General features: G+C 33.8%; 3 protein-coding genes across 3 annotated transcripts; 1 reads left to right on the forward strand and 2 right to left on the reverse strand.

The window, feature by feature from the left end:
- Positions 1–2,844: 2,844 nt before the first annotated feature.
- Positions 2,845–7,030, reverse strand: LOC110452074 (perlucin-like protein). The gene is made up of 5 exons (XM_021500359.1): positions 6,441–7,030; positions 5,338–5,423; positions 3,690–3,786; positions 3,247–3,472; positions 2,845–2,911 (listed from the first exon to the last, which is right to left on the reverse strand). The coding sequence occupies exons 1-5, from the start codon at positions 6,490–6,492 to the stop codon at positions 2,875–2,877; spliced, it is 498 nt and encodes a 165-aa protein (XP_021356034.1). The 5' UTR covers positions 6,493–7,030; the 3' UTR covers positions 2,845–2,874.
- A 699-nt stretch (positions 7,031–7,729) lies between these two features.
- LOC110452084 (perlucin-like protein) lies at positions 7,730–10,734 on the reverse strand. The gene is made up of 5 exons (XM_021500367.1): positions 10,627–10,734; positions 10,137–10,225; positions 8,587–8,683; positions 8,032–8,251; positions 7,730–7,798 (listed from the first exon to the last, which is right to left on the reverse strand). Exons 1-5 carry the CDS (start codon positions 10,676–10,678, stop codon positions 7,768–7,770), a joined length of 489 nt encoding a protein of 162 aa, XP_021356042.1. The 5' UTR covers positions 10,679–10,734; the 3' UTR covers positions 7,730–7,767.
- A 1,581-nt stretch (positions 10,735–12,315) lies between these two features.
- LOC110452107 lies at positions 12,316–15,873 on the forward strand. The gene is made up of 2 exons (XM_021500435.1): positions 12,316–12,373; positions 14,942–15,873. The coding sequence occupies exons 1-2, from the start codon at positions 12,316–12,318 to the stop codon at positions 15,058–15,060; spliced, it is 177 nt and encodes a 58-aa protein (XP_021356110.1). The 3' UTR covers positions 15,061–15,873.
- Positions 15,874–15,935: the final 62 nt, after the last annotated feature.

The following is a 15,935-nucleotide window of genomic DNA, read 5'->3' on the forward strand; positions in this document are numbered from 1 at the left end:
TTCGTCAATTGTCTTTCTGTCAGTCATGATTTTTTTTCAATAGTTCAGTTTGTTGGATTAAACAAATATTATGTTTGTACAGAACAAATCACGACCTACAAAATGTTACAGGTACCAAAGTTATAAAACATTCAAACACGTCTCCAATAGTTGTATTTGGATGGTAGCGTACTAGGATTATGAACTACATGGCCTTCCACGTTCATCACCTAGGCCACAATTGACTTATTGTTGAGAGAAGCGTTAAGTAACAGATAGAGCTGGTAGGAAATAGAGAAAAGATAAAAAAAAATAAAAAAATAACGAAAGTGTGCAGCGATTTATCTTTTTTTATTTTTTATTTTTTTTTGTATAACAAGGGAACAGTGCAAATCACAATTACTGCTACAAGGGGATTCCAATAAGGTGCCTCGTATAACATTCCTTACTCGATCCCCGACCTACAGGGTTCGTGTGTTTGTTTGAGGTATAATGGTAGAGTGGTTAGACTATTACTCCATCCCCGACCTACATGGTTCGTGTGCTTTTTTATCGCTGTGTTAAACATATATCCCGAGTATTTCATTGTAACCGGATCTGACTTTAAATTGAAATTAAATCACTGAGTTGATGTTTTTTCAATTCATTCTATTAAGATAGATATATTTCCAATATCACTTTTCATTGTTGATCTTAATAAAAGCTGAAATCTTAAATAAACAATTTCCATCTGTCTTCTCGAAACAAAGTAATATATCACATGATCAATTCAAGCAAGAATTCAATATGCCTCGAATTGACTACTCGGTCCTGAATGATATGATAGATAATGAAAGTTTTCGAATTTTACTTAAAAAAATCTTAAATCCATCAAAAGCTACTGGACCTGATTTTATAAAACCCAAATTTCTAAAGGAAATGGCTAATGAAATATTACCTTTCTTTACCTTATTATTTAATCGTTCATTAGAAACTGGTGCTATACCATCTGACTGGAAAGTTGCCCATGCATCACCAAATTATAAAAAGGGCATTAAGTACAACCCAGAAATGTACAGGCCCATCTCTTTTACTTGTATATGCAGTAAACCCTTAGAGTATATAGTGGTAAGTAACATCAGGTCACATACTGATCGTAATAACATTATATACCCCTTCCAATACGGCTTCAGGCAGTCACGATCATGCGTAACACAACTTGTAGAATTTATTGAATATGTCACAAAAAATATTGAAGACCACAAACAAACGGATGTCTTCATTTTTAGATTTCTCAAAGGCCTTCGATAAAGTCAGCCATAGCATATTTACACATAAACTTCATCACTTTGGGATCAGGGGAAAGTAAACTCATTGATTTAAAACTTCTTGGCCAATAGGACACACGCAGTCGTACTCATAGGCGAACTATCTCTATATGTACCGGTCGAGTCGGGGGTCCCCCTGGTGTCAGTCCTCGGCCCGAGTTTGATTTTGTATTATATAAATGACATGCCCTTGGGTCTCTCCTCCTCCGTCAGATTGTTTGCTGCCAATACAATTTTAAACAAAACTGTCACCTTCAGTGAGGATGCTACAATACTGCAGAGGGATTTAGATATGCTCGCAATTTAGGAAAAAAGGTGGAAAATAGAATTTCACCCCCCAAAATGTAACTTTTTATCCATCTCCAACAATAAAGATTCAGTGAAATATAACTATTTTCTTCATGATCATTTGTAGAGCATACTGATAAAGTCAAATATTTGTGTGTAACATTGAAGGAAAATTGAAATGGGATTCTCACATTACTGATATAACTTGTAAAGCTAACAATACCCTTCATACAAGTCTCCAGTGCGTCCGACCTTTGAATATGCTTGTACCGTGTGGGACTCATACCAAAATGGTGACATACATAAATTGGACATGGTTCAGTGAAGAGCAGTGCGACTGGTCCCTAACAGATACCATAACACATCCAGTGCTATTGCCATGCGCAACGACCGAAACTGGCCCAGTTCGTTGATAGGCGTAAGGATGCCAGCCCAACTATGCTATTGAACATCTTAATAAGATTTGATAGGAAAGTGAATGCCGCGGGGCCTGCTGGTTGGATATTAAAGTGACAGATTTTCTTTTGTTCAAGTCTGTTTTCGTCTAGAGGAGTTTAATTAGTGTGTAATCTGTCGAATTCAACACAAAATGGCGGCCCCCATGTAAAAACAAGTTCGAATAGGTAGAATTTAAAAATAAACCAGTTTTACAGGTTTGTGAGATGACATTCTTCAAGATGAGCGCAGGTGAACCAGTGTGGGTAACCGAATTTAACAAGTACATTGTTAAACGTTAACGCTATCGTCTATGGAAAATCATTTGTGTCTGCGGTCCCTGTACATAAGCAAAATCCAAACATCGACATAATCTTCAATATGATGAAGTAGGTCGATTATCAGCTAGAAGTAGAAGAAAAGATGTAAGAGTAAAACAGAAATCTAGAGCTCTGATGTTAAAGCTGTTCCTAAATGGAAATTATGGGGTTTATTTTTATTTCTGAAGATATTTTGGTTCCTACTGTATTAGTTTGGTGGCGTAGACGTAACTGTTTCAGCAACAAATATGTCGGGGCCAAGACTCAGCCATTGCAAGGTATTGACACATCATACAGATAGAAGCTATCATATGAGTAACGAGTATACCCTTGAGTGTTGACTTCGAGATGTATATCTTAGCTAATTTACTCCCCTAAAACTATGCCTGAAATTGAATTCTTGAAAGTGGTTTTAGAAAAACAATATATATTTATGGTAATACGACTGCACGGAATGGAGAACTGAAGAGGATGATTTACTGAACACAATAGAACAAATAATAAATTCAAGTAAAGTGAGTTGCATTGAATCTTTATTTGTAATGTTAACCAATAAATTCATTTCCTGTATCCACGTCGACACTGAAAAATATAAATGAATATTCTCAACCTATGACAATACTGTACCGTCACACAGGTAAGGAGATACATTAAGATGTTAAAAATCATACTCTCAAACTTTATAAATTGTTCCTTTTCAAAAATGATCATGCTATATATATTGTTAGTACTTGATTGTCTTGTTTTGATTTATAAGATACATAATACACTTCGTCTTTATTGTTGTACCAATACCTTATGGAATATTTGTTTTGCCTTCCATTGAATTGACAATGCATATATAATGATCATGTATTGGTATAACGTCGTCCTATCGTATTAGTGTATTATACAGAAAATTGAGTAATTGATCTTACGTTTGCTGACATATGTAGTTTCGTTTATGGGCACAAGCGTTGTCCCCCATCTGGAACTTACTGGCACCCCAAAGAATCAAACAGTCCTCGTTTTCCCCCATATTGGGTTCGTTTGGAGCCCAGTCAGTAAATGTTAAGATATCGCCTGTTGTCATCCATTTCCAGACGTGTTCGACTTCCAAGTCTGATCCGTCCAACCAATAAAGTGTCGATGATAATTTTGGATCTAGAAAAACGTCTATCGCACATGAATTCAGTGTAATATTATAGTATATTGCAATCCAACTAAATCACAAAAGAACACATTTTAAGCTGTAAGATAATTCATTACGTGAACCGTTCGACATGTTTCAATCATTTTGAATAAATCAAATGTACACCACTGCTATGAAATGTTCATATTAACATGTTACTGTTAAACACTTTGACAATGTATCCTTTACCGTTTTTGTGTAATTCAAGCAACTGTGTTGACAGGAAATTCTGCTCTTCAGCCGACATCACAGTAGCCAAGTGAGCATGGAGGGCATGGCACGTCTCCTGTAAAAAAGATGAGTAATAATGTATGTTTCACTGATATAAAGAGTTTCCTCAACGTGTGCTGTGAATCTGATGACTCCAGTGAATCAGTTAATAACGATAAATAGATATATTCAGCAATTAAAAAAAGTGAATAAGGCGTATTTACAATTATACAATGCAATAAAAAACAAACAAAACAATAATGATAAATAATGATATCGTATGCCAACTTCGATATATATTGTAACAAAATATGGTATAGGGACGATGCACTTGTTTCGTATGAAATATAAACTATTACTACTACTACTACTACTACTACTTGTTCTACTACTACTACTACTACTACTCCTACTACTACTACTACTACTACGACTACTACTACTACTACTACTACTCCCACCACCACCACTACTACTACTACTACTACTAGTACTACTACTACTACTACTACTATACTACTACTACTACTGCTACTACTACTACTACTACTACTTGTTCTACTACTACTACTACTACTACTCCTACTCCCTTTACTACTCCAACTACTACTACTCCTACTACTACTACTACTACTACTCCTACTCCCTTTACTACTCCAACTACTACTACTCCTACTACTACTACTACTACTACTATTATTACTACTACTACTACGGCTACCGCTTTCACCACATCCACTATAACAACTACTACTGTCACCATTACCACTAATAACAATATTTGTACTACTATACTGAACAAAAAAAGAAACGCACAATTAAATTATGCAATCAATAGCCTATGATATTTTTTGGAAATTTGTACACAATTTTATATCAATATGAAGGGACAAGTTTACTCTTTATAATACTGCAAAAGAAAGTCTGTGTGACGTCACTCGTGTCATCAGTAGTTACTCAAAATGGGATACCCGCGAAAAACAAAATGACACTTCAGTACCTGGTGTGGGCACCTTTTGCACCACCACCACCACCACCACCACCACCACCACCACTACTACTACTACTACTACTACTACTATTACTACTACTACTACTACTACTACTACTACTACTACTACTACTACTACTACTACTACTACTACTACTTCTACTACTACTACTACTACTACTACTACTACTACTACTACTACTACTACTACTACTACTACTACTACTACTACTACCACCACCACCACCACCACCACTACCACTACTACTACTACCACTACTACTACTACTACTACTACTACTACTACTACTACTATTTCTACTACTACTACTACTACTGCTACTACTATTACTANACTACTACTACTACTACTTCTACTACTACTACTACTATTACTTCTACTACTACCATATCTTCTCCTTCTTCTATTGCTGTCACTATTACAACTACCATTTCTACCACTTCCATCAACATTTCTTCACTAAATATGCTGCTTGTTTTGTAGCTGTTGGATGATCTTTCCTAGTTTAAATCGGTTGCTGAATTAATATTCTTTGTTTGATTAAATCCACTGACCCTTATACAGATGTTAAGCTAATTTAAAATATGCATCGTCATAAAATTATCGTTTCTTACAGATGCTTCCGACCAAGTCAACTGATTGTGGGAGAACAGGCAACACCATTCGTCGTAGGTAATCCATCCATTTCTACAGTTGGCTACTGTAATATAAAATGTTATTTATATATTTCACAAGATGCTTCTCGTCAAGTGTAACAAGAAAGGAGTACTGATACACAGCACGAACTATTAGAACAATTTAAAACACGGCGTGACATTGAAAGTTAGGGGATCATAGACATTTCAAAAAACAACCAATACATTGTGTAGACAGTACTAAAAAGTAACAATACAATTCGTAGACTGTAATAAAAATTAACAATATAATTCGTAGACAGTTCTAAAAATTAACATTAAGGTTTTATAGATATAATTTATGAACTGTACTTTAAAGCAGCAGTTTTTTAGATAGTACCGAAAAATAAAAAAGTAAAAAATAACAAAATACGAAATGTGAAAAAAAGAACCCCAAAACAGTTAGATATGTTAAGAAGGAGAATACATTGACTGAGAGTTAACTCATGAAAGAAGCACGGTTACGATAACGTTTTCTCTTACCCTGGACAGGTGTATTAAAACTGTTGGCCCCTTTGATATATGCTTGTATCATCATAGGGTTCAGACAAGGTGATTCTCCAATCATATGATTTCAATCCTCTTGGAAAGATTGTAAAGCTTCAAAACAATCGGGAAGTCCCGGTTTTGGCAATTAAACAATCTAACCCCACCTCTCTACGCAAGTTGAAATCCCCCTACGTCACCCAATGATGTGAATGATTCTGGTATTTTCATACAACGGTTTGTTGTGATTATAAGATAAACATTAAAAAGTATTGTCTCGTCATTATGAAATGTTTAACAATTTCTTAGTTATTTGAAAATACAAAACTGTAAATGCATAAAGAGTATTTGGATTATTACAAAACAATGCACCTACTACAATGTATTTCTTTATCATATGAATTCCTAAAACACTATCACGTGTTTGTCATATTGATAAGCCTGTGAAAGGGAATATATACTTATAAAGATTGAGCAGACCATGACATTGTTTAGCAAACCATCAGACTGTATTTTACATTTTTCTCCGAAACATTTTAACCCTCCTGTCTACTTACATGCATAACTGGCGACCCAATTCAGCAACACAAAGCTTACAATAAGCTTCATAACTAGAGCATGTATAGATTCTACTATCGGAATACGATGCCAACTTTGTCACCTAAAAGCCCGCTTATCTTAGCACGGGATATTTGCACTATAGCAAGTCCATGTCCGTCAATCGTGTCTTCATAATGCGGTGTCTCTCTCGAGCCTGACCCCTATATTTTACAATCAGTGTTCACAGTTTTAGGATATCCTACAAATTCATTTTTGAATGTTGTTTATATAATACATCAACGTTTACGTATAGTCGAATTATTTTACCAATAACATGTTAACTGTTGTCACTCTACTGTGACAGATTGCAATTTGAAAATTTTGCAAAAGAAAATAATAAATTGACGAGATATTCAGGCATAAATATACGTTTTCCTAAGTAAAATGAATAAATAATCAAATTGGTGCCTTTTAGGTAGATTATTGCATAATAAACATACATCATTATGACAAATAGTAGGATGCTGATAATAGTTATGATAACAATACACATTAACCTACACTTTTATCGAGAGCTAAGGGATTATAGCAAGCTTAAAAATGTATAAATTGTTGACAGAGTTTATTATAAGATATTGAATATTTTACCAAGTTTGCATGCTATGACAATTTTCGTTGGTGAATAACCATTGATTATTGGACGAAATACCATGCGACAGACAAATGTTCTTTCAAAAACATCCCCGACAAATCGCCAGTAAACAAGCGAGTCACAGGATTGGTTTTATTTTTTGATCGTATATTGCTTGGTTCAAAATTGTTGGAAAAATCAACTCATTTGTTATGTATATTTTTAAAACATTTTCTCACCCTCGATATATATTTTACCTTAATATGCGCATATTCGTTGATTATTTCTTAAATTTCATCAATCTAATCTTTAAGGTTAGTGTATGAACACATTCATTTACAGATAACCTTATGGGCTGCCAAAAATGGTGCCGGTTAGGTAAATTGATAAATTTATCATAGGGAATCTTGTTTTGAACAATGATATCTTAGTTTTATCAAAGGTAACACAGAGAAAAGTATCCTTTTTTACATTTAAACCACTTGTTTTGTACAGTCTATGATGATGTTGCTAAACTTGTTGGCATTGCTGTTACATGTATGTCTCTTGTTTAGCTCTATGTAGTTATCAAGAGTTCAATACGTCTACCTTTTCTACTTCCCATCATAGAAATTACTGCATGAACAGCGTTTGACATATCCCTTTGTACCTGATAAATAACAATCAGGTACATTGTGGTGTTCTTATGCTTTATTGAATGAAACAAAACAAAATCAACCGATTATATTTTCACCGCTTTCAAAGCTGTAAATATAAAAATAGCACATGTATTAGCCATTTGATCGAGAATAGTATATTGACGCAAGCATTTTTTTGGAAACATTTTAGATCATAAACAAACTGATTATTTCATAAAGATTAATATATGAACTTTATTTCGATGTAATCAATATATATATATCTTATAACATACAATGTACATACGCAGAAACCATATAGAAAGTGTGTACACACATACGTATTTCATTAATTAATACCTTGTTTTGCAAATGTAATTCCAGCTTGCTGCACAAGGATTGTCGCCCATGTTGAAGCCGTGTGCACCCCATAAAAGGAGACAGTTTTCGCTGCTAGTATTCGTGGGTTCCCCTACACTCCACTCTGAATAGGAGAGTATTTCTCCGGAAGACGCCCATCTCCAAACATGTTCTACTTCTAGGTCAGTACCGTCAATCCAATATATACGGCCAGCTGCATCTAAATTTCAGATTTCTATGCGTTAGTCGATAAATTGAAACATTATTTAAATAAAGTAAATGTAAACCTTAATGTAACAAAAAATAATGATAAAACTAATTCAGTGTTTTCGTGCATTACGCTACTTTTTTAACATTTTGTTAAAAACGACAATATTATTATCTTTTGCAATTGTAGTATACTTAATGACATTGTAACTAACTAGGATCACCATCAATCAATTATCATCAGTAAGGAACTGGTTCTGTAATCACTCATAGAAACAGGCGTTAACCAAATGTACAACGCAAACTGTTCGAATTATTTGTCCAGGTAATGAAAACTGTGTTTCCTACCATTGGGATGGATGCTCATTAGGGTTGTCTTTAGAAAAGAATGTTCATCAGCTGACATAACCGTTGCTAGCGTACTATGTAAAGCCTCGCATGTTTCCTAGGATACAAAAACAGAAAGCGGGTAAACCACTATAAAATCTTATATATATATGTTACACTTATCATCGGAGAGAAGAAAAATACGATTCAAAAATCAAAGAATGTGAATGTCCTTTACTGTGCACACTGCCGTTATCAGTTATTCATACATACAGTTATTACGAAAATATAATTATATTTATAAAACAACGTTACCTACACGACGTTTCTTCCTTTTCCAAAATTATACCATGTTTTGAAATATTTCCATTTATCAAACGAAACTTTGAGAATATAATTAATATTTTTAAATAAATGCAGCCTATGTTTTCAGTGGTAACCATATTCCCAAAATTAACCAAATCACTTCATATAGATGATAGTATTACCTTCCAGGGCTGTAAAAGCAAGCAGTTCTGTTTTTTTGAATCACACGATCTATCATATGCCCCAAACAAAGACGGACTCTTGGCGAATGTACGACGAATCTCTCATTTTAAGAGTATACCCATATTCATCAACCTATGACGCATGACATCTTAACTGGAAACACTAATATCCATATGAATAGGTCATACTCACTATTATTATTTGTGTATTTCTTTGATTATATTTTAATCCCGAAAATAGTACATTCTTTATCATAAGGAAACAAATTAGTCCTTTGTAAAATTTTAACTTAAAGTAATACATTTCAATTTATCTTCAGCATGCTTATTCCTACAGTTATTCCGTCTTTTCGTATTAAAGAGCAGGTATTAATTGTTACGTCATTTGTTTGTGAGAGTAACGTCATATTTTTGTGTGAAAAAGACGTAATTTTCTCACACAAACTAATGACGTAACAATCAATGCCTGCTCACAAGAGCAGATAACTCTGCGATACGAAAAGACAGAACACTTTTAAACAGATGGCATGACAAATCTGATGTATAGTATCTAATACTTGCAAATGCTTTATCAATAATTAAAGTCAAAACTGGACTTGCAAGGAAACCTTGATACGTTTTGACAGATTTGGAAATATAGTAAAGAAAATTATTCAATTTCTTCCTTTAATCGAAGGCAAATTCGTCGTGGTTATTTATAAAAAACATGTATTTTATACGCTATCGAAGAGCCGTTTGTAATGGTATTAGCGTACTTTAGTTTACTGTTTTGTTGATTGTATTTCAATAGACACCAGACATAGTTTATTGAATAAAATAAATAAATAAATCACACGATAAAACTGATAAAATACTTGTGTATGAACATTTCTTGTAGGAACTCAAGAATAGTAAAACAAATATATTGCATCACATTTATTAAATTTTCACCGGTGAAATATAAATAATTATTCATTCAATTAAAAGTAATATATTTACTGCAGTATTGCGGCATATACCGATATTCTACCATACTTGTAAAATATATAACGATGTAGCACATTCTCCATTTATTGATTGCCTTTTAGTGTCGAGGTTACTCACCGCAGCCTGTGGCCATGACATGAGATTATGCGAGAAGTAGTAACAGTTTTCTGCGTCCGATAACCAACCCTCTCTGCACGGACCTGTGGCTGTAATTAGGAAGTAAGGATTGGACTTTAACAGATATGTTATGTATATTAATTTGAAAACTATAGTGAAGCAATAGATCTCATTGTTCATTATTTTATCACATAGCATGCAAACTGGAAAAGCCAGAAGTATGTCTTTTATAAATCATCTTCAATTATATTCAAATTCTCCAAACAAAACACAGATGTGCTAAAAAAAGGCATCACAGAAATAGAAGGGATTTATTACAATGGATAATTTCGAATTGCAATGTTTGATTTTCTCAAGTGGAAACAATTTACATTTGAATACAATATCTTACACGTCTCCTAACGTGCTATATGTGTTACGCTACACAGTATAGATATAACACATTGGCCAACTCGATTATTTCGATATGAAGATTATATCAATTACTTACCCACAGAATAGCCTATGCCAATAACAGTCAAGATAACACCGATCACCTTCATACCGAACAAGCTAGTACCGACTGTACTTACACGAAATAAACCATGTGTCTGGATACAGAAGGGTCATGAACAAAGCTTATCTTCAACAACCTAGTGTACACACAGACATAAGGTCATCTTGCACCAGAGATAAACCCTGTTTTGGTATATACTGACATGAGAAGGATTGAATTCGTAGATAATCGGGCTTAAATTATTTGATATAAACCAGAAAAACGGAAGAAGCAATCTTACAAATCTCCTTTTCATTTCGCTTGAATTAAAAAAACACTGATACATCCCAACTGGACTCATGTCATGATGACAACCATTCTAATCATTCAACTTAGAGTACAGCTCCTCATTAGCAAAACCCTGACTAGTAGGTAGTGCATGCGTCAACAAGACCATTCAACCAAGAAAGTCAGGATTGTCAGGGGAATAAAACCCAGAAATGTCTAGATACTCATGTTTAAGATTCGAGGTAAGTAAAGCTTTGGAATTTACGATATGAAACGAAGTGAAGATACAAGGTTTTTTTTCATAGAAGAGAGTATAGATATTAATTGAAATTCTTTGTAGCCCTCCGATTGTGACACATTTTGTCCTTGATAATAAAAGATATTTACCAACATTACATGAAAAAAGTTGACCAGCTGCAACATAAGAATATGAAAAAATACCAGCCCTATCATAAAAAACGTCTGGCTTCCGAAGACCATAAGTCCTATCATGTAATAATTCCATCGAGTCCACACGAAAGATACCCGGCTATTCATAAATGTCTATGTACAATTTGACGGACTATATCCTTCCAGAATGAACATCATGGTAAACAAGCTTCCCGATGTGAGACCTGTCAAGATGTAAGATACCCCATCATAAACAAGCCAGTGCTAACATGAAATACCACGGCAATACAATTATATCTCCATGGCCAGAGAAGTTCGCCACAACAACAACAGTAGATATGAATATAAATCAGAGGTAAGAATCACGATTTTGTTGGGAAAGCTCTTGTATCTATATTTTGGACGGTATTTTTAATTTAAAAAATTAAATTAAATCAAATTCCACAAGTGGTATCAATTTTGTATTTTTGATCATTTCAATTGTATTTTGTAATCTGTCTAGTTTTGTAATTATTTTTCTAATACCTCAATTATACCTATATGTATTCTTCAAACTGATTGTTTGTATTTTATTAACCTAACATTATAAGCATAATATATTAACAAAAACGTACATGTACATGTATGTGTCTTTGCATTTTTGAAATGTTGCACTTTAAAGTAATAAGTTCAAATTAAGTTAATTACATATATTCAGTTATAGGCATGCTGCTGTGTTGTTGTGCATATGCCTTTTCGGGAGAAACATCTGTAATCTGTACTTTAAGTTCAAATGAGCAATTTTACTTCTTGTTTGTTAGTGATTTTTTTCTACAACTCTACTTTCTTTCATTTAAATGCAACTTTTACGTTGTATCTAATACCTAGTTTTAAAGGTTTGGTTACCAGTGTGTGTGTGTTATGTTCATTTTTGAAGTTATTATATGTAACAAAGACGTCATGACAGGGAAATCATCTCATATAATCTCCGTGATACATCTGTAATGGTCCCATGTCCAAGAGAACGGTGACTTCCTGTCATGATCAATGACATCAAAATTCCTTATCGTATATTTATCTATGTATTTCAGATTATATTCAGAACGTATGACTATTTTGCACGTCAACAATAAGTTAACCTTATCAGGATGAAGATCGTTTTGTTTCTAATAAGCTTGGTAATGTGCTTATTACAAGGAGAAGGTATGTAACAAAATGTAAATGTCATTTATATTTATTTGAAAACTTTGTTTGTTTACAATAATTATAAAACAATGATAAAGACATAAATATTTTAAGACTCTTTCATGTCCAGGGGTGTAGAATAGGGAAATTTGACCCGCGGGGATTTCTAATTTCGTTAAACCTGATGCTTTAGAGTATTTTACACTCATTCCAACCATCATAATAAGCTCAGAAACCATGAAAATGCGTTTGGACTGGCTACTATTTTAAAAATATCATTTTTTCTCCTGAGCTTTTTAGATGATAACGAATCCGTCAGCGAGATTTAACATATCCCGTATTTGCAAACAACTTTTGCGTACACTAGTTATCACATCTTTCTAACATACAAGGTAAATATATCGTACAAAGTTTTAATTTCATCACGACGTAAGATTGTTTTGGTTTAATATTGTTTAATATTTCGTCAGTTGGGTTACTTTTTCATTTCTCTTATAAATGATTTTGTAATACCGAGCCATGTCTGCATATCCTCAATACTCTCTCATTATATTTGCCATGTTCCGTTTCCCCTGTGTTCATAAACAAATGTATATGAACTCAATTAGCAATACTGCGTTCATTTTTGTTCGCTATTATATTTTCAAATACACATATTTGTTCCGTGTTAATTTTCAGCTCAATTAGCAGAGCCTTAAGAGCTTATGTTGTGTTCCCTGGTGTATAGAGAGATGTTATGTAAACAATTAAGACAAATACAGACTTTGTAGCTGTGATAATATGCAAACACCTTCTGTTATTTGAAACGATTGACCTGATAATATTTTGAGTAAAACGGGACAGATTCTGATTTTTTTATGAATTTATTTAGATTGTATTCCTTCTTTGTCAAACACAATGCATTCTAGATAGAATTTATAACCGACATCATCACTTCAAGTTAAAAAGTGTGTATAATGAGAAGACGAAATGCCAAAATAAAATTCACTATTTTCCCAAGTTCGTTTTATGACATGCAAACTGTTTTGACATGCTATTTCCCTATGGAAGAGGCTTCATATTCAATATACAGCATCCCAAAATATCACGACGGAGCGGTGAACTATACTATACAGCATCCCAAAATATCACGACTGAGCGGTGTACTATAATATACAGCATCCCAAAATATCACGACTGAGCGGTGTACTATTATATACACCATCCCAAAATATCACGACTGAGCGGTGTACTATAGTATACAGCATCCCAAAAAATCACGACTGAGCGGTTTACTATACTATACAGCATCCCAAAATATCACGACTGAGCGGTGTACTATAATATCCAACATCCCAAAATATCACGACTGAGCGGTGTACTATCATATACAGCATCCCAAAATATCACGACGGAGCGGTGTACTATACTATACAGCATCCCAAAAAATCACGACGGAGCGGTGTACTATAATATACAGCATCCCAAAAAATCACGACTGAGCGGTGTACTATAATCTACATGTACGTTTTTCTTATCTTCTATTTATTTCCATGAATGGCTATTGTCATGATTTCCAGATCGCCATGTCTGCTATTTTTATATTTGAAATTAGTTTCTTTAGGTCATCCTTTCTCTGTGTTATCGATTTATATCTAATTGGGCTACATTTGTATGTATGCACAATATAATTATATTTTTGAGTTAGCCCTATTTGTGTTCATCTGCATTTTATTTCCTGGCAAGCTATATTTGTTTTCTTTGAATCCGTTAACATATTTTCAAGCTACCTATGTTTCGTTCCCTCTATGTTCTTTTACAAATGTTAAGAATAAACCATATACATTTTTTCAATGTTCGTTGACGTTCCAACTAGAAAACCACTGTGTTCATTACTATATTATAGAGATTGAATAGCTTTTTTCTAAAGTATCTAATCACACATGTTTCCTTTTTCCTCTTTGTGTGTTATTATATTATCAAGTCAGACTTGATTATTTATGTTCGCTGTTAAATTCTGGAAGCGCTACCTTTACCTTCTACTTTGTTATTTACTTAATCGTAAAATAAAAGAACAAAACTTCAAACTCAAATCACTAAAGGACTTACTCCTATGAACGATCCCTCAAAAGGTACAAGGCGAACGGGATATTTAACAGAAAGTTCAACGCTGACAACAGCCATGAAAAGTAAGATCAACTACTTGAAGCGCAATGCTCTCAAATAGGGAAGCGGGGAGGTTACACAATTCACAGGGAACACTAATGAACATAACCAATGTGTCAAAATTAATGTCGTATAAAGACAAAGAAGATTTGCAAATGAGATAACGATAGCGACCGTGAAACTTGTCCACGGTCTTTTTCAATCTGACATATGAAGGATACAAGTATGTTCTGAAACCAATCCATTGAGAGAGCAGGTTGTATTTTGAAATAGAGAAAAAAGCAAATGTTTGCTTTACATATATGCGATAAACATAGCATAAATACATTGTATGAATTAGCAGCGGCCTGCAGAGACGGATGGATCAGATTTCATAATAATTGCTACTTGTTTTCGAGAGACCGCGCGCCTTGGGGTGAATCAGCGGTAAGTACATGTCTACTACTTTTATATTTGGTATAACAATTGAATTCGAAACAGTAATAATAGCTAGTACATTCACGATATATTAAGAATTTGCAATACATCAAAATTGCATATTGTTGTTGTACATGTACACTGTATGCTGCAGATGAGTATAAAAGCTTATCTGTGTGCTCTGCGTGCAATATGTAGCCCCCAAAACACAGAATTTACGTTTCCCCATAGCACACATAAAATGCATGCATAAAAGTCATCGAGGCTTGAAGAACAGTTCAGGTAGGACATCCAGTTAAGTGGTTATATGTTGCGTTTCGACGACTAGTACAGTATGTACTCAGCCACCTTAATCAGCCATTTTTGTAATAAAGATGACAGATTAAATTCAGTGTAAGTCATCGAAACGTCACACATAGATACTTCAATGATTGTGCTACACGAATCTTTCTACAATCCAAACTTAACTTACCCCAATAGATACACTGCAATCTTCATCGAGAACCCACATATATATAAACTAATTCAAGAGAGCTTTGAAATTCCTAGAATACACATAAAACACAGCACAAAAAAGTGAATCTAAAGCTTTATCACATGTTTCATCAACAATTTTTGTAATTTACAGTCATTTCATCTTAAGTATTAAAGAACATTTTTGCTGATTGGGGTTCTTGCATGAAGGTTATATTCAAATTATTAGGGTTAAAATCGGGTCATTTGAAGATTAAATAAATGCATAGAATATCGAATTCAAACTTTCCGGCCAAATTTGGTAAATAATTGTTAAATGAAAACCTCTTCTATGAACTTGATACATGAATATATCGAAAATGCAGACTTTTATTATACTAATACACAAATGTCTTCAATATGCGATATGCTCAAGACATCCAATTATAATTCTATTTTTATGGCAT

Source organism: Mizuhopecten yessoensis, unplaced genomic scaffold, assembly GCF_002113885.1.
Source record: "Mizuhopecten yessoensis strain PY_sf001 unplaced genomic scaffold, ASM211388v2 scaffold717, whole genome shotgun sequence".
Lineage (NCBI taxonomy): Eukaryota > Metazoa > Mollusca > Bivalvia > Pectinida > Pectinidae > Mizuhopecten > Mizuhopecten yessoensis.

Excerpts from the sequence above, each read along its gene's own strand:
- LOC110452074 (XM_021500359.1), bottom strand. The coding sequence starts at position 6,492 with ATGAAGCTTATTGTAAGCTTTGTGTTGCTGAATTGGGTCGCCAGTTAT. Across the intron at positions 3,473-3,689 it reads GCTTGAATTACACAAAAACG|ATCCAAAATTATCATCGACA; the intron begins GTAAAGGATACA and ends ACGTTTTTCTAG. Across the intron at positions 2,912-3,246 it reads AACTACATATGTCAGCAAAC|TGTCGACGTGGATACAGGAA; the intron begins GTAAGATCAATT and ends TATATTTTTCAG.
- LOC110452084 (XM_021500367.1), bottom strand. The coding sequence starts at position 10,678 with ATGAAGGTGATCGGTGTTATCTTGACTGTTATTGGCATAGGCTATTCT. Across the intron at positions 10,226-10,626 it reads TGGCATAGGCTATTCTGTGG|CCACAGGTCCGTGCAGAGAG; the intron begins GTAAGTAATTGA and ends TCCTAATTACAG. Across the intron at positions 8,252-8,586 it reads AATGAGCATCCATCCCAATG|ATGCAGCTGGCCGTATATAT; the intron begins GTAGGAAACACA and ends TCTGAAATTTAG.
- LOC110452107 (XM_021500435.1), top strand. The coding sequence starts at position 12,316 with ATGACATCAAAATTCCTTATCGTATATTTATCTATGTATTTCAGATTA. Across the intron at positions 12,374-14,941 it reads TTTCAGATTATATTCAGAAC|CGGCCTGCAGAGACGGATGG; the intron begins GTATGACTATTT and ends ATGAATTAGCAG.